Raw genomic sequence first — 21,181 nt, 5'->3', positions numbered from 1 at the left:
CCACGTAGCGCGGCGCCTGGTCCATACTCAGGTTTGTGCTTTGCATGGCTTCACTATTCTTGCCCACAGACCATCATGGATGACAAGTACAGAACGTCAGGCGCGACACGCCTCATCCGTAATGTGGTGTGTTTTGTTTTTTTTACGTAAACAAAATAACACAGAAATTTCTCCAGGAACAATGTTGAATGTTTAGAAAAATATGGATGGTTTATTTGACCCTACTTGAACAAGCGTTATAATCCGTTTCCATGATGTTCAGCTCCTCTGATGTCAATGGAACACAGTCTACATCCAAGTATGAACAGTGGAATATCAACAACATTCATTCACTTCTCGTCCTACAAAGACACACACAGTATAGTATTTATTGATCCTGTCACATACTTGGTTAAGTGGGTTTCTATTCTGAACTCACAAAACAGTGATCATTTATAGTTGTTTTTTTTTTTAAGAATCTATTGAAAACAGACAGTCTAATATAAAGTCCATCCAGTTCAGACTTGTCCATGATACTGCTTCTAGAATAGCGTATTTACAATCATCTACGGAAGCGAAAAACAAACAAAAACAACAGAAAACAAACAAAAAAACAGAAGGAAAACCTGCCATTTGCTTTAATAACAAAACAAGCTAGCCATCACTATTCAAACTCAAAAACGAAACATAACCTTTTTTATTGATTGTGCTTTGTAACCCACAAAACCACTTCATTTGTAGAAATGGAACATCTGTCAGAGGCACCGGGTAGAAGTGCTAACAACATCCATTTCTCTCATTGAGATTCTCTAGAGCTACAGTTGGAGTAGGACAGGGCTTACAAACGGTTGCTTTTGATCCATTTATTTATATATTTATAAAGTTATAACAGGCTCATCCTAGTTCATCACCTGCGGTGGCGTTGTGTGGCACAACAGGAGGGATTCGGTCCTTGTGTTAAACCATGCAAAGCCCTTGAGATTCGCCAGAAAAGGTCACAGAATAGATTTGTTGGACAAATGGCGCCCAATAAAGGCTTCGAATGACACAATTAGTGTTTTCTCGCTAAAAGACACAGGGAATGAGGCCAGAGCCCGTGGATGAATGGAGACAGTAGAAACAGTAGGCAAGTAAGCTGGCCCAACCCCCGACCCTCTGGATGGAGTGAACAGTGTAGCTCGGTGTCCCGGTCTCTCACAGTAAGCTAGTGGATCTTCTTGGTCCTCAGTCAAAGAAAGTGATATCACACAGTCCTACTCTAACAGAAGGCAAGTGCACCCACCTACCTAGGTCAAGCGCCCCCTGGCACAGTTCATCACACCGTCACCTCTGTCTTGCTGCCTGTGCGGTAGTGCTGTGGCTGTTGCTGCTGCTGCTGGTGGTGCTGGGGGATGTAGTGGAGCTGCTCCACAGTGTGAGTCCGTCTGGCTGCAAATGCCTGCCTCTTAGATACAGTCTGGTTCATTGCTAAAGTGTTGGTGAGCGTGGCTCCTCCCACTCCCGGTGCCCCGGCGCTACCCCCTCCTCCTCCTCCTCCTCCTCCTCCTCCTCCGCCACTGTTGTTAGAGGCACTGGGATGGGAGTGCATTTTGGTCATCTTGTAGCGATCCATAAGAGGCGTGGTAGGTATGAACACGTCTGTGTGTGAGATGGCGCGCGACATTGATTTGTCGCTGCCGTAAAACCCGCCGGAGATGCTGCTGACCATGCCGCGTTTCAGTGACATCATCAGTTTGTCCGGCGAGAGCAGAGGATCTTGGGATAGAAGGCGGTCTTGTGAATAGAGGCGGTCTTGAGAGTAGTGGCGGTCTTTTGAGTAGAGGTGATCCTGCGAGAGTAGTCGGTCCTTGGAATACATGCGGTCCTTGGAGTACAGGCGGTCCTGGGATGTATGCGGGAGGAGACGCTCCTGGGATCGAAGACGTTCGGCCGACAGCAGCTGTTCGTCTGAGAGGATCCGGCCTCCATATGGGGACATGCCATTAGAGGACATGTTGTAGTCCTGCTGTGGGGTCCTCTGCGGGGACAAGACACGATCCTGGGACATGGCTCTCTGGACACGACGGGGCCTCTGCCTTTGCTGCGACTGCTGCTGTGAGGACTGCGACTGGGGCGGGGCCTGGGAGATGGAGGACGGCGGGGCCTGGCTCTGAAGCTGCTGCTGCTGCTCCCGGTGCTGTGCAGCAAAAGATGAATAAGTAGTATTTATTGATGAGAAGAGGAATAAAAGGCTCGGATACGAAGCTTCGGCTCACAGATGCACAAAAAGCAAAGACCTTGTTTCGCCGCGTACTCACTCACTGAGCATCTGTGTACCCACCTGGTCTTGACTCATTTTGAGAACATGTAAAGGAAGTGTGCCTCTTGCTGCCAGGTCGGGCAGGTGACGCTTACGAGTGTAGTAGTCGTCGACTTCTTTATCTGCTGCAGAGGAGACGGGAAAAAGCACAGAGGCAAGAGGTTCAGAGAGTAGAAACACACAGCTGCATGTTCGAATGCAAAGGGAGGATTCGGATCAAGTGGGATCGCATTTGCAGGCATTGGTGAGAAGACTGCGAGCATCTGTGCGCCACCTTTGCAAGCTTGTGGAGAGGAATAGAAAACAGAGGTAGAGAATAGCGGTCAGATTATATTACATGCAAGGCACATAATAGCCAAACGTCCAGATTCTACAGGAACCCGCAGCTGCAGGGGGGTGTGGGGGGGGGGGGGGGCAAACTTCTCAAAGGTCAAGAGAGAGAATAAAACATAGTCATATCGCACAGATTTGGAAGAGAGAACATACTGAATACACATGCCGGAATCATGTTATCACTGTTTCATATCCTTGAGTGGAGGTTTTGATGCGTAATCATGAGGGTCAACAATGAACCATGCATTTAGACCAGGGGTCTCCAACTCTCCCAATACCAGGGGGCTGCTGGCCTTCCAGTTTTGTCACAAGGGGGCGTCCTTCAAGTGCTACAACGAAAGGAGTCCACTTCAAATGTTCAATCGTTGTAGCTTTTGAAAGAGGTATATTTTTGTGTTGGTGAGCAGTAGAACCCGAACAGTTAGCCTAGAACGTCAACTGTGTTGCTTTATTCAGTTTATTTGGATTATTTGTTCTTATTCATCCTTCCAGAATGGAAATCTGCTTGCAGCTTCTCTGAGGATGCAGAGAAGACTGCTGCTGTTGCTGCACTACGCTAACCACTGTTGACGGGTGCCTTGAGCATCTTTAGCTGAAAATAGAGGGGTTGAGAAAGTTAGCGTGTGGCTGCGTTACCGAAATAAACTCTCAGATTTGCTAAATTTTTGTTAAACTGTTATGGCTGCGGATTATGAGTTGTTAGCTTGGAACTACCAACGAGCACCAAGAAATAACAATGAACACCGAAACACAACGTCGGTGTAATTTGATGTGTTGTTTGATGTGGAGGCTCTGGGAAGTTTCTTGCCGAGCCATGTCGGGCCCCCGGGCCAGGAGTTTAGACCCCTGATTTAGACGCTAATCAGAGAGGCAAAGAAGACAGAGTAGAAGTGAAAGTAGCACCGACTTCATGCTGCACAATACAAAACCATGCACAGAGACTTCACACAAACGCTGCCAGACATCTCGACAAAGAAGACGAAATGCAGCATCTATTATTCAAACATGGCAACATTTATAAACTCATTGTTACAAAGGAGCGACTTCTTTATTCTCTCTGAATGTTTCAGCATCACACTGTGTCAGAGGTGATGCCATTTATATGGTGGAAGTACATCCTGCAGAGCCTTATTGAGGATTCCTACATGACTCTGGAGTCAGAGCTTTTCAATAACGGCCGCAGCGCTGCTCATGCCACCTGTCAACATTACACCCAGCCAAACCCCCCCCAGCAGTGAGCCACGGCTGCTCGCTGTAAATCGATTCATTATGAGAGATAATAAAAACAACATGTTCCTTTCTTGAGCATAATAGTCTTCAAGATCGGGGCAGGGCTTGCAAACTCGTCAACCATATTACCATACAGTGAATAAATAATTTGTGATGTATACTGGGCTGGAGCGCGCTAAATGCTATTCTTCAGTTTGATGCCAATTTGCATTAATAAGCACGAGCATTCTTCTCTTTTATTATCCCGACAATGACAAGAAATTTATCTTCCCTCCAGCACAATCCAACATGATCTATCAGTGTGTAGTGTGTAGTTGAGCAACAAAGAGGAACTGGAGAGCCTTTTGGCTGTTTGCTGCAACAAATAATTTGCTTTGGAAGCAGAATGAAAGTTGGGGAGACTGGCGGACACTGCCTACGGATGTTTTTCCATTTTAACACTGTGGCTCTTGTGCTGTGGGGCCACTATCTTTGACTATTGAATTAGTTGGCTTTTACTGTGCATATTATATGAATTCTCACAAGCACCCTTCGAGCTCAGCGTGGGTAATGTCTTTGTCGTTTCGTACAACCGAGGACCGGGGAAACAGCCGTGCATCCTGCAACGCTGTTTTGTTTGAAACGGTGCCTGGCAGCTCCGAGTGTGGAGTGAGACCTGATGGGATGAGTTGTAGATCGCCATCCTTCACTTTGAGTGCGAGCCAGCAGTGAAGTGGGGCAGGCATGATGAAATAACACAAGCCTTAAGGAATATTTGCGTTCCACTTAGAGAATGTCATGAGATGAGACCTCATTACACAGCAGAAATCCAGTGCAGCGCCGCTAAATCAATACCAGGCTGGCCAAGAGAACGCCTGATGTACAGGGGAAAATCATGGCTTCAACCTTTAAATGGAGACAGGGGAAGTGGAGTCGCAGGCGCCGGAGCGATGGAGCCACTGAAGCAAATACATCCCCGTTATTCAGTTATGGTTTTGCTGCCCTTTGTCTTTTTAAAAGTAAACTGATCATCATTCAATCTTGGCATTCAAGTGATAGTTTTTAAGTAGTCGGTAAAACTTATTCTATTTATTTCCAGCATCAGACGATGAATGAACAAGTAACGGAAAAATCACTAAATCTGAGATGGTTCAGTCACAGTCTCAGAACTCCTGTCGGACTTGAGACATGACTGGATTTCACATACAAAATATGATCATCTATGAACCTAAAGGCTGAAAACTAGCACATGGTCTGCTAAACTACTGGACTACAAATTGAATCCAGCTTGCTTCTAGTCCAAGAGCCCTGTCCCTGGCCGACAGATTCCACATTCATACGCACAAAACTGTTGATAGACCAAGACATTAACAGAACTTCAAGTTAGCTGAAGTGAGCTTGTGCTGTCAGCAACGTTTGGACAGGATTTCTATTTCCCTCTGTTTGATACTTATATTTGATCACATTTTAGAAGCTTTGGTTTGTTCTGCAACTCCTTAACCCGTTAAAAATCACAGTACCACGACCAACCCAACACTTCCTGTGTACCTTTCAAATTTAAACCGCATTCTACTTAAATAAAGCCATTGTTCTTGCAATTGTACAAGAGGCCCTGTGAATATGGAGAATATCAATGCTCAGGTTCATATTACTGTTATATGTTGTAGCGGTTATTCAAAGGAAGGATATTTGTTATTCTTCTCTCCAAGTTCACTCCCCTGTTTTCATCACCTTTTCGGAAGACTCACAGTTTCTGGAGATAATTAAGCTGATTTCATGATTTCTGATTCTTATTCATCCACTGAGGTGTTTACTCAGTGGGCAGCTGCAAAAGTCTCCAGAAGCACTCTCAGTCGCGGGGAAATCATATTCCCAGCTCAGGCGCGTCAGAGCCAATCAGTGGGTCCCGTCAGGAAGCCAAACTCTTTTCATCATGCAGGGCGTGGGGGCAGGGAGCCTGCTCCCTTTAGTGCAGTGAACTTGGACCTACTGAGTTTCTTCAGGGACGAGAACCGGTTGAGGTCGGCTTTGACGGCCGCCTCGTAGGAGGGCGGCAGGTGCGACAGGCTCTGGAAGGAGCGAGAGAACGACAGGTCGTAGGGCTCCGTCTGCGAGGTCAGGATGCTGCTTATCCGATTGTTTTCTGGAGACACATACATACATATACAGACACAGAAAAGGGAAGAAAGAAGAAATGGACAGGCTTGCTTCTTGTTCCCTCTCCCCTCCCCACTCAAGGATGAGACCACAGGCAACCACCATAGAAGACCACCCGCTGAGGGCTGACAGTAGAGACAGAGCTGGGGGGGGGCAGCTGGAGTTTCACTCACACAGATATTTCTCAGAGGCAGAAGAACTCTGCAATAATCTTGAAATTAAAAACCCATGACTGCATTTGTGGAAATGGAACCATTTTTCTTCGACCATGGCATAGAGCTGGAACACCACCACCACCACCATTATGATGCTTTGCTTGTTTGCACAGAACCAAACAAAGCCAGTGGAGTAGCGCCCCAGCGTGGGATTTTAGATAGCCTTATGGTGTTCTGCAATCACAGGCGTGACACGAAACACAACAGTGTGTGTGTGTGTGTGTGTGTGTGTGTGTGTGTGTGTGTGTGTGTGTGTGTGTGTGTCTGATCTAAGTTGTTCTAGTCGGCCCTTATATCCACACACCTCGATTTGATGCTGTGACTCTCAGTGGTGGAACTTTCTCTCTCTGTGTTCCATCTCTGCACGTTTTTAAAGACAGGACAGCAGATGTAGTATTCCCACCCTCAACAGGCTGCGAAAAAGGAGCTGTGTCATAATTTGCGGGTGTAAATGACACACACAAGTTTTAGTTCAGCAAGAGTTCAATTTTGCACATCTGATCTTCAGCTTGTCACTTGCTCCAAACACTGGAGGTCCAAAGTTACACCAGTGACACGGCATAAATGAGAGTTGAACTGAGAGACTCAGACAGCTTGGATGTGACGTGACTCTGTCAGGATCGTTTCTGCTTGAAAACGCCAGAAACACCAGCTTGCAGAGAGTTGTGTTTCCACTTCATTGTCAAGCACATTTTAAGTGAACTTTAGAAATGTCGCAAGAAAGGAAAAGCAAATTACAGGCATTTCCATCAAATGATCTGAGTAAACGTGTACTTTCATCAGAAAATTAGATTGATAAGATTGCACCAGAGTTCAAGAAGACACCAGCAGCTGAAACAGACGGTCACATCAATCTACGTCAGTGCTTGTTCTGGAAACGGGGTTTCCAACTCCCGTTTGCTTCTTTTGAAAAAAATTTACAAAAAAAACAAAAACAAAACACCAATTAGCTGTAAAATCTTCAGTGACATTGAAGGAGTTTGTGTTTTATTTGACTGTTTCCGTGGACCTTTTCCAATGCATTACTTCACAATCAAAATGCCCAAATATGTGTACTCAATGTGCAAATATGAATGTGACAAATTGAGAAAAATGTCCAGTCATATTTTTGTACATTGATCATTAGTAACAACGACATGGCAGCATCAAATGAGTTGATAAGACTTAGGTTTAGAACTGGACATTTTATCAACCTGGAGACACTCGACCATCAGAAAACCAAAGCCAAAACTCATTATTCCTCTGTTTTAAGCAAAAAGATAAATTATAAAATGGGGCGGGGTGACAATAGCACTTCTTAAATCAGCCCTTTAAGTTGCACTAGGTTATCCTTTACTGTATTCAGGGAAGTTGTTTCAATCCAGAGTGTGTCTGCCTCTGAGAAACGGCTGCATGTGTAAAACTCCAGCTAGCTGGTGGCAGTGATGGGGGAGTAAAGGCGAGCGTTTGGTGCGGGACTGACTTGACATGTGACAGGCTTTGACGGGAGGAAACAGCGGTCCAAACAAGAAAAATGAGACAAGAGCAAACAACAGATGTGTGCTGGGGAGTGACCCTGGCCGTGACAGTGCCGTGATGTGTTCGGGGACAGGCCAGGGAGCGACGCCTGGACCGGCTGTCTTTGATGTGACCTGATATGATGCCAGGAAGACACACACGGGGGGTGCGGGACGAGTGTGTGTGACTGGACCAAAGCCTGCCTGTTATTCTCATCTTTGGCTTTATCTCCCCTCCTCACAAACGCACAAACATCTGCAGTCTGTCCCATTCACCGTCGTCCACGCTCTGTCAAACGTATCTTTCCTTCCACGCCGCCACCCACTTTCCTCTTTAATTCTTTCTTGTCCGTTCAGTATTCCCCCACTCCCATTTTCTGCCTCGCTCCTGCTCTATCTCACTCTCCCCTGTGAGCTGTGCGTCTGTCACGCAGTGCAGAGCAGCAGGCTTGGGTGCGGCTCCAGACCAGCCTCCAATGAACAGATAAAAATAGGGCTTTAGTAGCTGCTGCAGGATGGAGAGAAGGAAGGGAAGAAGAGGAGAGATGGCGATAAGAGATGCTAAGGAGGGTAAAAGGAGACTGAAATATGACAATGGTGGAAGGAATCTTGAGAGAGGGGGACAGAGGGATGGTGGCAATGTGTGTGTGAGTGTGTGGGGTGGGGGGTGGGGGTCCTGGAAACTGGAGGGGGTGTGAAGGATGTGAGTGGACTGCATCACTGAGGGAAGATTTGACTGGGACTGCTGTTCGCTATCTCCGTAGCAAACTGCTTCATCACTACGGACAGTACGAGCACTCAGACATGACTCAAACAGCCGTCGCTACTTTGGGCTCCTGCTTGGAATCCTGTTATTGTTAACAAATCCCAAAGAAACCCTAAAAATTGAAAAAGATCCTTATAAGTACACAACAGTGTTACACTTGGCTGCATGTCTTAACCTCTTTGTGTCCAGTCATTGTCACACAAAGTGTTGGATGCATCCATGTTGCTCTTTTTCAGACATTAAATATGGAACATTGCAGGCTTTTTCATCTGTTCTGGAACACTTTTACCTGGATAGTAATTTACACAGCTGTTAGGATCAGGAGAAAAAGAGCCAAGCAGCAGTGGTAATTTCTTTGTTGTAGCTGGATTAAATCTGATGTGTTCAGACCAGACGCTAATGCTGAGTACAAGGTACGATCACGGTGTGGATACTTTGCATTATTTTGAGTCATTTACTGCAGTCAGACCACATTTAATGCAAAATTACCCAGACACAGTTCCTGGATATGGATACCGCACCTCCAAAGTAGGTACGTCCTGGCCCCTGACATTTCAATGGTGGTGGATGACAGAAATAAACATCGGTATGTACAGGGAGCTAAAACTGTGCTCATCTCCATTTTCACGATGAATCTTACGAATAAACTTGCATGATTTAATGCAAGATGAAAATCGGTTCTGTGTTTGAACATGATTACAAACTGTTCAACAATCACCAACCACGAGGCTTTGCTAGGGGGAACATAAATTCACCATCTATCTCCATTATACTTTTTAATCTCATCGACAAGATTTGGTGCACGTTTCTTGAATTTGTAACAGAGGAGGTCAGCAAGTCCTTCAGCCTAACTTAAATCATTGGTCTGTTCCAAACCATAAGCATGTTTCTAAAATTAGCAACTCTGCAGTGAGAGATGTTGTGCCTTCCAAAGGTCAAAAATAGTTACGATGGATGTTTGCATTCATATTCTCATGCTTTTTATGAGAAATCTCATCATGGTGGATGCATAAAGATGAACACCGCTTGATAGCTTACAATAAAACAAGCTGAAGTTTGACTTTATTTATGACTTCAAACTTTTACGAATATTTTCTTATGAAATCGTCCTGGAAGAAGAGAGTGTAGCACGTTCTTCAGCAGATTATATCGACTTTCCTCTGGCAGTAACAGTGATGATGTTACTTGATTCAGCACAGCAGCTGAGTGAGAGAACTGCATTCACTGTTGCAAGGTGAAACGGCTGGAAAGCCGTGTTGATCTCACTGGCACTTGTAAGGTTGGTGGCAGGCTTGTCTGTTTTTCTCAGTGAGGCTCCCGAGTTATAGTACTGTCTAAAAGTGGTAGACAACATAAACGTTTTACGCAGCATTTGTCTAGAAAGATTTTGTCTTTCTTTGGAAAATAGTGAAATTCCAGTGACCTGCAATAATAGGCCATCTCAGCAGCCTAATGCATGATTCAACAGCAAACAGATGCTGAAGACAGACTGAGGCGCACAAACATGACAGCAGCTCTGGAGTGATGAGCCAAAAACTGAAATAATTGACTCTTTCAGTTTGGTTTGTTCTCTGGTGGAGGTCTAACAGAGGTGGGCTCTTCATTCTTGAGACCCTCTCTTCTCCACCATTAGGGAGGCGTTTGACCGTTCCGAATGAATTCTGCAGCAATGACAGCGACTACAGCCAGAGTCACAGGGCTAAGTTGAACAAAGGGAAGCGGTGTCCTCCAACAGATGGTTGGAGCAACACCGAACCCTGATCTTGGGATCATCCAGTCAGTCTGGATCACATGAAGAACTAACGCAGAGCCTGAATCCACAGAAGAACTGATGCTTGGAGCTGAAACACGTGTGCAGGGTACCAAGGAGAGCTGCCTGCTGCTTTAAAGGCAAAGGATGCCACACCAAATATTGATTTGATGGAGTTTTTCTCTTGTTTACTGCATTTTCAATGGGAAAAGTGATGAATAAAAACCTTCAGGCCATTCTTTTTTGGAAAGCTTCCTTATTTTACAGGATCTTTTGAGTCTGAAACATTTGCACAGCGCTGTAAGATGAGACAGCAACATACCCTGCTTCTGTATCAAATATGCATTAATACGCTGCTTAAAATAGTCCTCGACACATGCAGTCACACAAGGCTGACTAAATGAGCTTCTGAAATTGATCTTTATATTTAATTCGAAAGGCGTCCTCTGTCTGGACCTGACTGAACTTGAATCAGGTGGACACAGGCGGCTCGTGGATCGTTTGCTCTAGTCTGAACTGGTGGAGATTTTTTTTCTCTTTGGTTCAGTTTGTTTTCATCAAGATTAAAAATCCAAATGAACCAATAATGCATCATCACAAACCACATGAGAAGATTCACTCCTTCTATTGGTCAGATGTGTCTGGGGTGGGAGCCAGACAGTAGGCGCAAGGTCACCTCACACCTGCACATATCTGTCCCATCCATGTTCACGTGATGTTTCAGGAGATCCAATCTCCAAATGTCCACTGGGACTGGAGGATACACTGAAATGATTTTAGTGCTCTAAGGTCACAGTCACCTGACATAAATGCAATACGTCCAGATTTTCCACAAATGAAAACTGGGACTCATCCCTGAACTTAAAGATGTTAGTGGCCAAAGGTCAAGGCCGCGTCAGATGAAGACAATATCTCGAGAAGGACTTGAGGGAGTTTTTTCAAATATGCTACAGACCTCCACTGGAACACATGGACGACCTGAAAAAGACTATGACAGGTGGTCAAAGTCACTCTGCCAGTGATGCAGGATTTCTAGTTTGCACATCTCTTCTTTTTCTTCTATTCACTCTGCTCTTGCTCACATGACATCTGTCGGAGTTTCAGCCCTAAGAAACGGCCCCAAGACAGAAAACACACCAGAGCTTGTCTCAGCCTGGCAGGGGGGAATCAGATCATGGGGGTGTTTTGACGAACGCTGTGAAGAGGCACGTTTCATGATTCTGAGGCTCTGGGTCACACTTGGTGGCCTCTTGCATGCATGTAAGATGATGGCTGTATTAAAACCTCTGAAAGACAAACACTGCCAGCTGGAATTATTTATTTTACGAACAATTCCACCACGGAGTTGATGTTAAAAGATTTATACCCTCAGTCCCACCAGCGGGATGGAGTCTTTTCATGGGATTTGATAACAATAATAAAAATCCAGAAAATACCAGGCTTATTCTGAACCACATTGGGGTGTGTACTGCTGACTACATTATTCATATGGGTGTCTGGCTAACTGTACATCCTGCCCCCCATACTAGAATCTCCCAGATAGAATTAGTAGCAAGTGCTGTTTGAATCAGGTCTGGAACCACATCAGCTGTAAGAAGAAGACGGGGAAGGTGCGTGTGTTTGTATGTGTACACAGATGTGTGTTGGAATGTTATGAAGGTGTGTTGACATAAATTAAATGCATCTATGTAGAACTTACCACGTCTCAATGATCGGTGAGCTACCAGAACCAAACGAAACACAAATATTTCAGAAACATGTTGATGGTGAGAAAACAGCCTCCTCTCAGAAATAATCAGCTTTCACCTCCTGGGGCACATGATCGGCTCCTAAGTACCGTTCTGTTTCTTTCCATCACACACACACACTCACACACACACATACACACACACACACACACACACATACACACACCACTGGGGCTTTGTGGCCTTTATCTAGAAAATACAGTATGCTGAAATCCATCCAGATGACCTCTGATCAAAGTCTCAGCATTATTGTTGTAATGGATTTTTCATGTTTTTAATACATCTCCAAGGCATTTCTCCATAGGACAGATCCGAGTGTATGTGTGTGTGTGTGTGTGTGTGTGTGTCTATGTGTGTGTAAAATGGACCCCATGGTCAAATATGTCCATAAAGAAGAGACTTTTATGGCTGCAGCTTTGCAGCACAGCTGCGCACATAAGCTTTTTTCTTATTCTGCGATTAAAACAAACAGAATGTAAATCAAACATCAGAGCGACTTAATAAATACAGAAGTCTGTTCTGCTCAGCTCGTCTCTTTTTCTTTTATCGAGTTGTCTTTGTCCTCCACCTTGCATCCTTATGCAACTGCTACTCTCCATCTGCCAGCGTGCGACCGCGGGCAGCCTGCTCTCTCACAAGAACTGTCTGAACAAACAACTGAATGGCATCTGTAATAAAAACCTGCAGCAGTGCATGAGGTTACTCTGATAACTTTTGTTCTCAGATAACAGCAGGGAATGTTGCAGGTTTCACAACCGGAGGACAGGATGACCTCGCCGGAACATTAAGTTGAGTCTCAGCCAATTGTGTTCTCTTTAAAAATGACATGGACAGTGACTGCACCCCTGGTACTGCTCCAAGAAAACTATTCATGACCATGGGATGTGAAGCCTCTACAATTCAATCCTCAACAATAAACGCCTCATTTTCAGTTACAGAGGGATTCACGGTGGGGTGAATTGAAAGGAGGACCGTGTCGAGGGGTTTTTCACACTTCGGTGTCAAGCACCAGCTGCAGGCTTCATCTCAAACACTTGAATATTCCCCTCGCCAGCTAGTATGTCTTACCATTTTTAGGTGTGCGTGTGGGGCTACCTAGAGCCACATGGTTATAGTTGTGCTGATGGGTACCTGCAATGACAAAAGCAATGAAAGATCTGTTCAGTGTCCATGAAAATACTCTGTATCAGACCAAATACAGAGTGTCAGGGTGACAATTAAAGCAATTTTTCACCAGAAAGCCATCAAATTGCAAAGTTTGGAGATATTATCTTCTAATTCCCCAATATAAACTTGTGTAGAAACAAGTGAACATTTAAATTGACATTTATGGTGTAAGCAAGTCAGGAGGCCTCATTATCATTCTTCATTTGCTGGAAAATGTATTCAGTGGGTGAAATATTCCTTTAATTCTCTCAAATGATGGATATGGACATAAATAAGGATGAGAAGGACTGTGGGATGAGTGGATCAGTAGGTGGAGTCCGCTGCGACCTCAACGTTACCCCGCAAATCCCGTTTACATCAAACAGAATCCAGAAGACAGGACTGGAAACGTTATAAAATACAGGGCTGGCATACAATATTCAACATTTCCTGTCCCGGAACACGCAGGCTCTTAAGATCTTTGTTTCAGTTGGGAGTAAAAAACACAGAGACTCTGAATCTTTGCATCCGGATGAATTGAGATTAGGAAAAAAAGATGCAAATCAAACAAACAATACAATCAGGAGTGAAATACATAAACACATTTGAGAAAACTTCAGCAGAAGATAAAATTTACAGGCAAATACAGTGAGATCCTTGAAGCATGTAGAACAACCAAGGCTGTATGGAGGCAGAGCGACTCAAGGCCGTCTTTTATAAGCACATTAAGTCCACTGTAAATATGCACGTCACCCTGGTAATAGTGGTTTGAAAAAATCCGGTTGTTTTCTGATTCCTTGTAAATCGCAAAGTTATGCTCACTTTTCATTTTGTGATTGTTTTTGTGAAGGCATTTGATGGTGAAGGAGGTATATTACAGTACAAAGGCCCTTAGAGGGATTGACTATTATTTTGAGCTGTATCAGGTCACTTCATAACAGCATCTTATTTATCCTCCAACTCGGTGGCAGCATGGAGATGTAAATATTTTTGTACAGTAAAGGAGTGCATAATCACCCTGTTGAGTCTGTTTGTACACTCGGCATCCACGAGTGTTTTTAAAAGCTTTGGTCCAGTGAATCGTTATTTTTATTCCCTTTTAAAAAATAATGACACCATTCAGTTGATTCCATTTTATCGCGTTACCTTCCACGTTGCATATTTTACTTTACATTTTGATCATATGTCATATCTTATTATCTTATAAATTTGATTTTGGTTGTTGTTCTTCTTATTGTTTTCAAGAACACTGAGTTTGCACTTATTGTATGATATTTTCAATATAATGAAAACAGAAAGAAACTTGACTTGTTTGTGTCATATATATATATATATATATATGACGGAATGAAACTGCTTCATTTACTTGAGTTTTTCATCAGTTCACCTGTTTTCTTATGTCACAGTGCTTTGAGCTTTTTCTGACACCATAAATTTCACTTAGAAATTTACACACACACACACACATTAGTGGTGTGTGTGCAGTGGCTGGCCCCTTTCCTCCGGCTCTCTGTATGCATGATGACAGGCTCATCAGTAGGAACAGGCTGCTGTGTTGTCATCGGGGAAGCAGAGCCATTTTAATTTCAACTCAGAGAGTAAACAACAGTTGGACTAAATCATCTCTGTGTCCTACTGAGCAGTGGTGTTTGTGCTCGCCTCTCAGTGCTGCAGGCTCGGCTGGTCACTGCAGTGTGTGGAGGTGCTTTAGATGAAAGATGGGACCTTTATTGAGCCCATTGTACTGAGAAAGGTGATGAATGACAGCTATTCTCAGCTCTGTGTGTGTGTGTGTGTGTGTGTGTGTGTGTGTGTGTGCGTGTGTGCGTGTGCGTGTGTGTGTGTGTGTGTGTCAGTGCATGCAAGCGTGGGTTTGTATGTTTGAGTGTGAGGAGGAGCAGATAGATGGAGACCCTGTTGTAGAGTGTTGCAGTAGCGACACGTTCATTTGCTGTCTGCTGCTGTGCCTGTTTAAAAATGCATTAGAGCCAACTGCTGAAACATCCATTTACATCTGTCACTTGTGTGACAGAGGAGAGGGAGGCCCGACGCTCTCACATCACAGGTTTCAATATTTGCTCAGGGTATGGAGATAAATGGACGTGTCTTCTTTGTGTTCCGTCACACACGTGCTGCACAGTGACTCAGAACTAGAGGGGATTATTTGGGGGACGTATGGGACTGTGAATACATAAGCAGCATCATAATATAGATATGTCTGTTTAGTATCTGCAGCGTAGCAAGAGTGCTTTAACTCACAACCAGGATGCAGAGGCTTCTGTATGCGCCCCGCAACAAAGACGACGTACCACTGAAAGTGTTGCCTATATTTCCAAGATACAGAAACAACCACTGAAATGAATGAAATGTATATGAATTTGAACCCCGCCCAGACAGATGAACAAGCAGATGGCTCGTACATGTAACTTTGTGAATTAACAGACCCAGATTATGGTGAAGAAGTTTGCAGGATACGTTCATTGTCGGAGTAAGCAACAACCTGATGGATGTGGAGTTTTCTGATCTCTGTCACATTATTGAGCGTTTCTTCTCTTTCTTTTGTTCTTTGTTAAAAAAATGTAAAGTCTCTTAAGGTGTTATAATTTTGTCTGCGTATTTATTTGGTCTGTAGATATACGGACATTGGAGGCCTGTAAATCTCGAGGCATTCCTCTGGAAAAAAAAACCTCACAAATAACTCGTTCAAAATGTGTGTTTGTGAAGGGATTACAGCAGCTTGCAGGTAGAAACAACCTCACACTCAACAATGCCCTGCATGGGTTCTCCAGCGACACACACTCCAAGTGTGAAGTAGAATGGATGAATGGTTGTGGAGAAGCATACAAACACACAACAACACACTCCTTCAAGGCTTCATTTATGCTTGCGTGGCTCAGAAGGGAGAGTGGCTGCTTCGTAATGGGAGGGTTACTGGAAGGTGGAAGTGCCCTTGTGGAAGACACTGAACCCCTCACTACTCTTGATGAGCAGGTGGGCACCTTGCATGGCAGCCTTCACCCTCAGCGTCAGCTCCATGTTCGCTACATAACACCAAGTAAATGAAACCCATTCATATTCCGATTTGGAGATTTTGACTTACTACAATCAGTCCTCTGTGACAAGACTGCCAATATTAATAAATGAGCTTCTTCTTCAGGTGTTGTCAGACATGTTGTGTATCACTCCACAGCAGTCCGGAAAACACACCTTATCGGCCGCACACTTCTGGCAAAACATAGCCATCCAGAGTGTTTCAAACAGAAGAGCAAATAGTTCAACTTGAAAGTGATGCCTCACCCAAAAAGTGATTTTTGCCTCTCAAGTACTCACAAGTAGGTGTCTGGGATTAACAGAGATGTTCCTCCCTCCTGTATTACTTCTGTGTGGCTCCAGAATACAGAACAAGCCATGTATGTTAATGGTGACTGACACACACACACACGCACACACACACACACACACACACGCGCACACACACACACACACACACACACACACACACACACACACACTCACTCACTCATCAAGAGCAGTTAGGGGTTCGGTATCTTGCTCTGGGACATTTCCAAACATAGAAAGGGGAAGGAAGAATCCTACAGATACTAGCAACCTCTCAATCTCAAAGCCGCATTACATAACACCAGTTATCAACCACAGTGAAACAGCTGACAGAGACAAATCACGAACTGAGCAGCTACTAAAAGATAAGATGAGATAAGATAAGATAAGATGAGATAAGATAAGATGAGATAAGATAAGATAAGATGAGATGAGATAAGATAAGATAAGATGAGATAAGATAAGAAGATGAAACCTTAATGTCCATTGACCCATTTGTGACATTTTCGGCTTTGTGTTTGTACAAAAAAATAGACTGTAATAAAAGTTATGTGCATTAAGAGGACAAACTAACTAACTAATACTAGACGTGTGAGTTAACTGTTAACTAGGTTAAAGGTAGCAATCATTCCAAACAGACAAGGCAGAGCACCCGTTGTTTGTTAGGTCTTCTGTTATTCATACATCAGTCACACATGTAAACTTATTAGTCCACACAACCAGAAAATACAAGGAAAACTATTGAATGAAGCAGTGGATCCTCACATTCCACTGTGTAAAGACACATTTTGTTAAGAGGAAAAAACTGACCAGACTGTGAAGTCTTCCAGATTTCATCATTAGTTGGAATAACTTCAAAAGTGCAGATGAAGAACCAAGACATGGACCAATACCATGCAACACTCTTGATTAAGAAGTTTCCGTCTCGATCCAGTGATCGAGACAGTCAAAGCTCAGTCCTGCGCTATCAGAGACGAGCCGAGCTGAACGGTCTGCTGATGCGATGCATAAGACTGCAGCTCATTAAAAGCCAGGGCAGCCATGTTCAGCAGTCTCTCTGTAATCTGGGGACTAATTAACCATATTCAAGAAAAAGCCCCAGCCTGACCCCTGACCTTTGAGAGCCACGAAGCTGCTTAACAGCCCAGCACATCGTCATCCTCTTCCTGCTGACATGGCAAAATCAGCTCCAGCCTCTATGTCAACTGACCTGTTACCTTGAGGCAGCCCCACAGAACTGTTAATCAGTGAGGGGGGGGACGGGTTACAGTGGAGACAATGGAGTGTCCATTAGTCATTACCGCCATCTCCTTATATGGTCATATTCAAATGTTCTGCTGTCTAATCATACAGTGGGCTGATTATTCATGATTGACATGCTCTCCAGATTGTTGGGTTAAACAGGGTCCAGATCTAAATTGCTAAATGGATGTTTTTCTGTTGCTATGTTGATGACGCAGCTGTGAGTTTGTCAGATGGTGTCAGTCAGATTTAGTGGCAACCGTACACCTTCATGACAACAAAGGTGGTGGTGGTGGTGGTGGTGGGGGGGGGGGTTGGCTTCCTCTGGATGTGCTTGCCCGGTGATTACTCATATCAAATTCCCCTCAGTTTAGAACCGCCTCCCTCCATAATGAGTTTGCATAATAGCATCCAGATGGCACACAAGTGAGTCACTGATCTGACATTTGGTGTGGTATTTTCTTTCACATCACATCCGTACACAGCATGCAGGGGAGGCAAGAGGGGGGTGACCACCGAACACCTTTGACCTCGTGCCAAGGTTAACTAAGCATGCACAGAATCAATCACCGCCACATGTCTGGAGGTAGAACCAGAATAACATTGATTTCAAGAGATTTGTATTCTGTCAAATAAATAAAACGGCCACGTCACGATGAGCAGGGAGCTCGTTGTCATGTGAGACTTGAGGAAGCCTTGGGGAAACAGCCGTCTCTGCAGATGCTGCCATCCCAGCATATTGATGATTATGTACCTACTGATTTATGTCCAAAGCTAATGTTTACTGACAGTACAAGAAGAAACGTGCTGGAGGTCATTCAGGGGAAACACTTCAGCCACTACCAGTGTTCCTTCATTACATTATTACTGTAGCTTTTACTCTGGAAATAAAAGGACAGTTGTTGATTTATTTCTTTTCTCACGATCAACTCTGTAAAGATGAAACTACTGCTTAATTCCTGTGACTGCTCCTGTGCTTTGGCGATGTAAAACATCTTCTTACACCAGTAAAGCACTAGGAAGGGCAGATATGCTTTCACATTAGCACCAGCGTTAGGAAGGCTGCTCAGTTCCTCAAAATTTATTCTGAATCACAATATGGCCAAAATTTGCAATATTTATAAAGGCTAATACCTTTTAAAATTAATTATTATGGTGCAAATCAGTCAAGACTAATAGCAATTAGATGTTGTTTCAAATTCATCATGCAGTTCTCGTTGAAGGTGTCATTTTTCAAACAATGTTCTTTTAAAAACCAGCAGGATACGTACAAACAGACCACATATATACTTCTGCCTGCAGGAGCTTACAGCATGGCAAGTTGCATGCTGATATACATTCACAGGAGGAGGGGGGAGGAGTGGGAGTTTTGTGAGAAAGAGGAGAGGGGAGACTCGCAAGGTGACATGTAGTCTGTTATATGGATGAAAACTGCAGGGAATGTGGGTGGATCCAGTCTGGCTCGGGTCAAGGTTCCATACACTGGTGCAGCTGCATGAGCGATTGAGTTTGTTTTTTGTGGCGTGAGTTTGTAGTTTTTGGTAAAGTGTTTTGGTCTATGTTTGATGAGGACCGACTGAATCAGCTTTGGTTTGTTTTGTTGCTGATGACATGAGCTGATTATGTCATCAGCTGCAGGTTCGTACATCGACTCTCAGAGGGCAATCACACCAAGCCCGGTTGCCTTGTAATATGCCGAAGCTTCACGTCTTCCCCAGAGCTGTATGAGCGTATTGGTTGGCATCCTGCAGATTTGATTTTCTATGATATGTGTCACACTTTAGTGAGGGAGCTGACAAGTTAGCGTGCCAAACTGTAGGATCACTACTTGGTTTAGCGTGTCGTTAGTGGGTGAGTGGTGTATGAGACAAGCAGCAAATACACCATCATTTTCATTGTTCTGCAGCATTGCATCTGCTGGATTTCACTTGTTTGCTGTATGTTTAGCTGGGCACATCTGACTGTGTGTGTGTGTGTGTGTGTGTGTGTGTGTGTGTGTGTGTGTGTGTGTGTGTGTGTGTGTGTGTGTGTGTGTGTGTGTGCGCGTGTGTGTGGTTGTGCAAATGTGCAAGTGCAAGTGTACCATACTGAAGCCCACGGCTTCCAATCCTACCAGGGCTATGGAGGCACTTACACTAGTCAGCTGAAGCAGACTTTGCAGGACAACAGACTTGGGAACGGTACGGTTCACTTCCTGTGAGTAGGCGCTGAGTGAGCAGACAGTGTGCGCTCTCTCTCTGCACACCAGCCAAGTCACTGTCTGCACAGAATACTGTTCCGAAAACCTTGATTCTGAGTAGACAGTCTGCTGATGTTCTGTGCTCTCCTGGCCTGTCTCTGTGTTCCCAGTATCATATTGATACACAGGAGTTTCTCATGCATGGCAACCAGGTCGCCAACCTCTAGGGTCCCTGTCACGGGGCTTGTTGTACAGGTCAAAAACTGGCCACATCTCCGAAGACCTCACTGAAGTTCACCTCACTGCTTACATCATATGTAGGGAGGGTAGCCCAGTCTTGAACCAGGGTCCACAGGGTACAAACCAGAGAGAGCCAGGTAGCCAGGTTCACTAGTGCAATAGACACTAAGACACAAAGACATTCAATCCTTTTTAATGTTTTTAAAACCCGCCAGGTATCTTGGAAGAAGCTTTAGACCATCTTGAGGGTTGAGAAGCACATCAAGGGTTCAAACGGAATCAGCAGCACACAGTTTGAGACAGGCTTTCTTCTGAGGTATTTATGTTTATCGAGAGTGACGGACATATTTTTTCTGAAGAAGTGAAAAGGGCTTTAGAGAGAACTTCTCCTCCCTCCACACTCCTGGCAATACTGTGCTTGTCAGATGGTCGATTTTTGACATCTACATAAATTGGCTGACTCAGCTCAAAAACCACAGTCTGAAAAATGCAGAGGACTTTTCAGACAGGGCACTCTGGTTTTAGCATACTGACCCACTTACAGTAAGACTGCTGGATTTCCCTATAAAGCTGCTAAATTATTAGACATGATTGTAACATATTTATACCCGCAGGTTTAACTGAAACAAATGAAATCCTTCAGGAACATGCAGGAAATCCCTCCACTGTGTTGAAAAGGCAGACTGTGAGCAGATACAAATGTTTGAGAGGCACAGACGGATGTCCAAACACTGACAAGACAGGCACAAGTTAATGGAAGCTTTAAAGGCTTGGTATCTCTCCGCAGCACATGAGAGAGGGGGCAGGGGTGGGGTGGGGGAGTCAGCAAAGGGCTCGGGAAAGAAATACACAGGGCAAAGAATACACTGAGACAGAGATAAGAGAAGAGGGAAAGTGTGAAAAGGGAGGATGGGGAGGCAAACTTGGATAAAAAAATGAGAAGCAGCAACACGGGCCAGAGACCACAGAGCAGCAGCCCTCCAGCCCCCGACCCCACCCCGCCCACCCCAGATCTATTAGAGAGACATCCTCAGCTCTCTGCTCCACTCTCCTCACGACATCCCTCTCTAAAACCAGCAGCCC

General features: G+C 44.5%; 1 protein-coding gene across 8 annotated transcripts in view; it reads right to left on the bottom strand.

Annotated features, from left to right (window-relative positions):
• Nucleotides 1-210: 210 nt before the first annotated feature.
• Nucleotides 211-21,181, bottom strand: part of shisa6b (shisa family member 6b) — an 83,113-nt gene continuing 62,142 nt past the window's right edge. For 3 of the 8 annotated variants that reach the window (XM_086194952.1, XM_086194953.1, XM_086194955.1), the window contains 5 exons: nt 13,021-13,083; nt 11,904-11,924; nt 5,811-5,963; nt 2,300-2,403; nt 211-2,155 (listed from right to left, as the gene is read on the bottom strand). In XM_086194952.1, coding sequence (XP_086051078.1) covers nt 1,295-2,155; nt 2,300-2,403; nt 5,811-5,963; nt 11,904-11,924; nt 13,021-13,083 — 1,202 coding nt within the window. In that variant the 3' untranslated portion in view covers nt 211-1,294. The remainder of the gene's footprint in view (nt 2,156-2,299; nt 2,404-5,810; nt 5,964-11,903; nt 11,925-13,020; nt 13,084-21,181) is intronic. The other 5 variants (XM_086194957.1, XM_086194959.1, XM_086194954.1 and 2 more) reach the window with 4 other exon arrangements.

Source organism: Aulostomus chinensis, chromosome 23 (assembly GCF_037954235.1).
Source record: "Aulostomus chinensis isolate RoL2024-O1b breed Wild chromosome 23, RoL_Achi_v1.0, whole genome shotgun sequence".
NCBI lineage: Eukaryota > Metazoa > Chordata > Actinopteri > Syngnathiformes > Aulostomidae > Aulostomus > Aulostomus chinensis.
The sequence above is the reverse complement of the archived record's forward strand: the minus strand, read 5'-3'. Positions and strand labels throughout refer to the sequence as shown.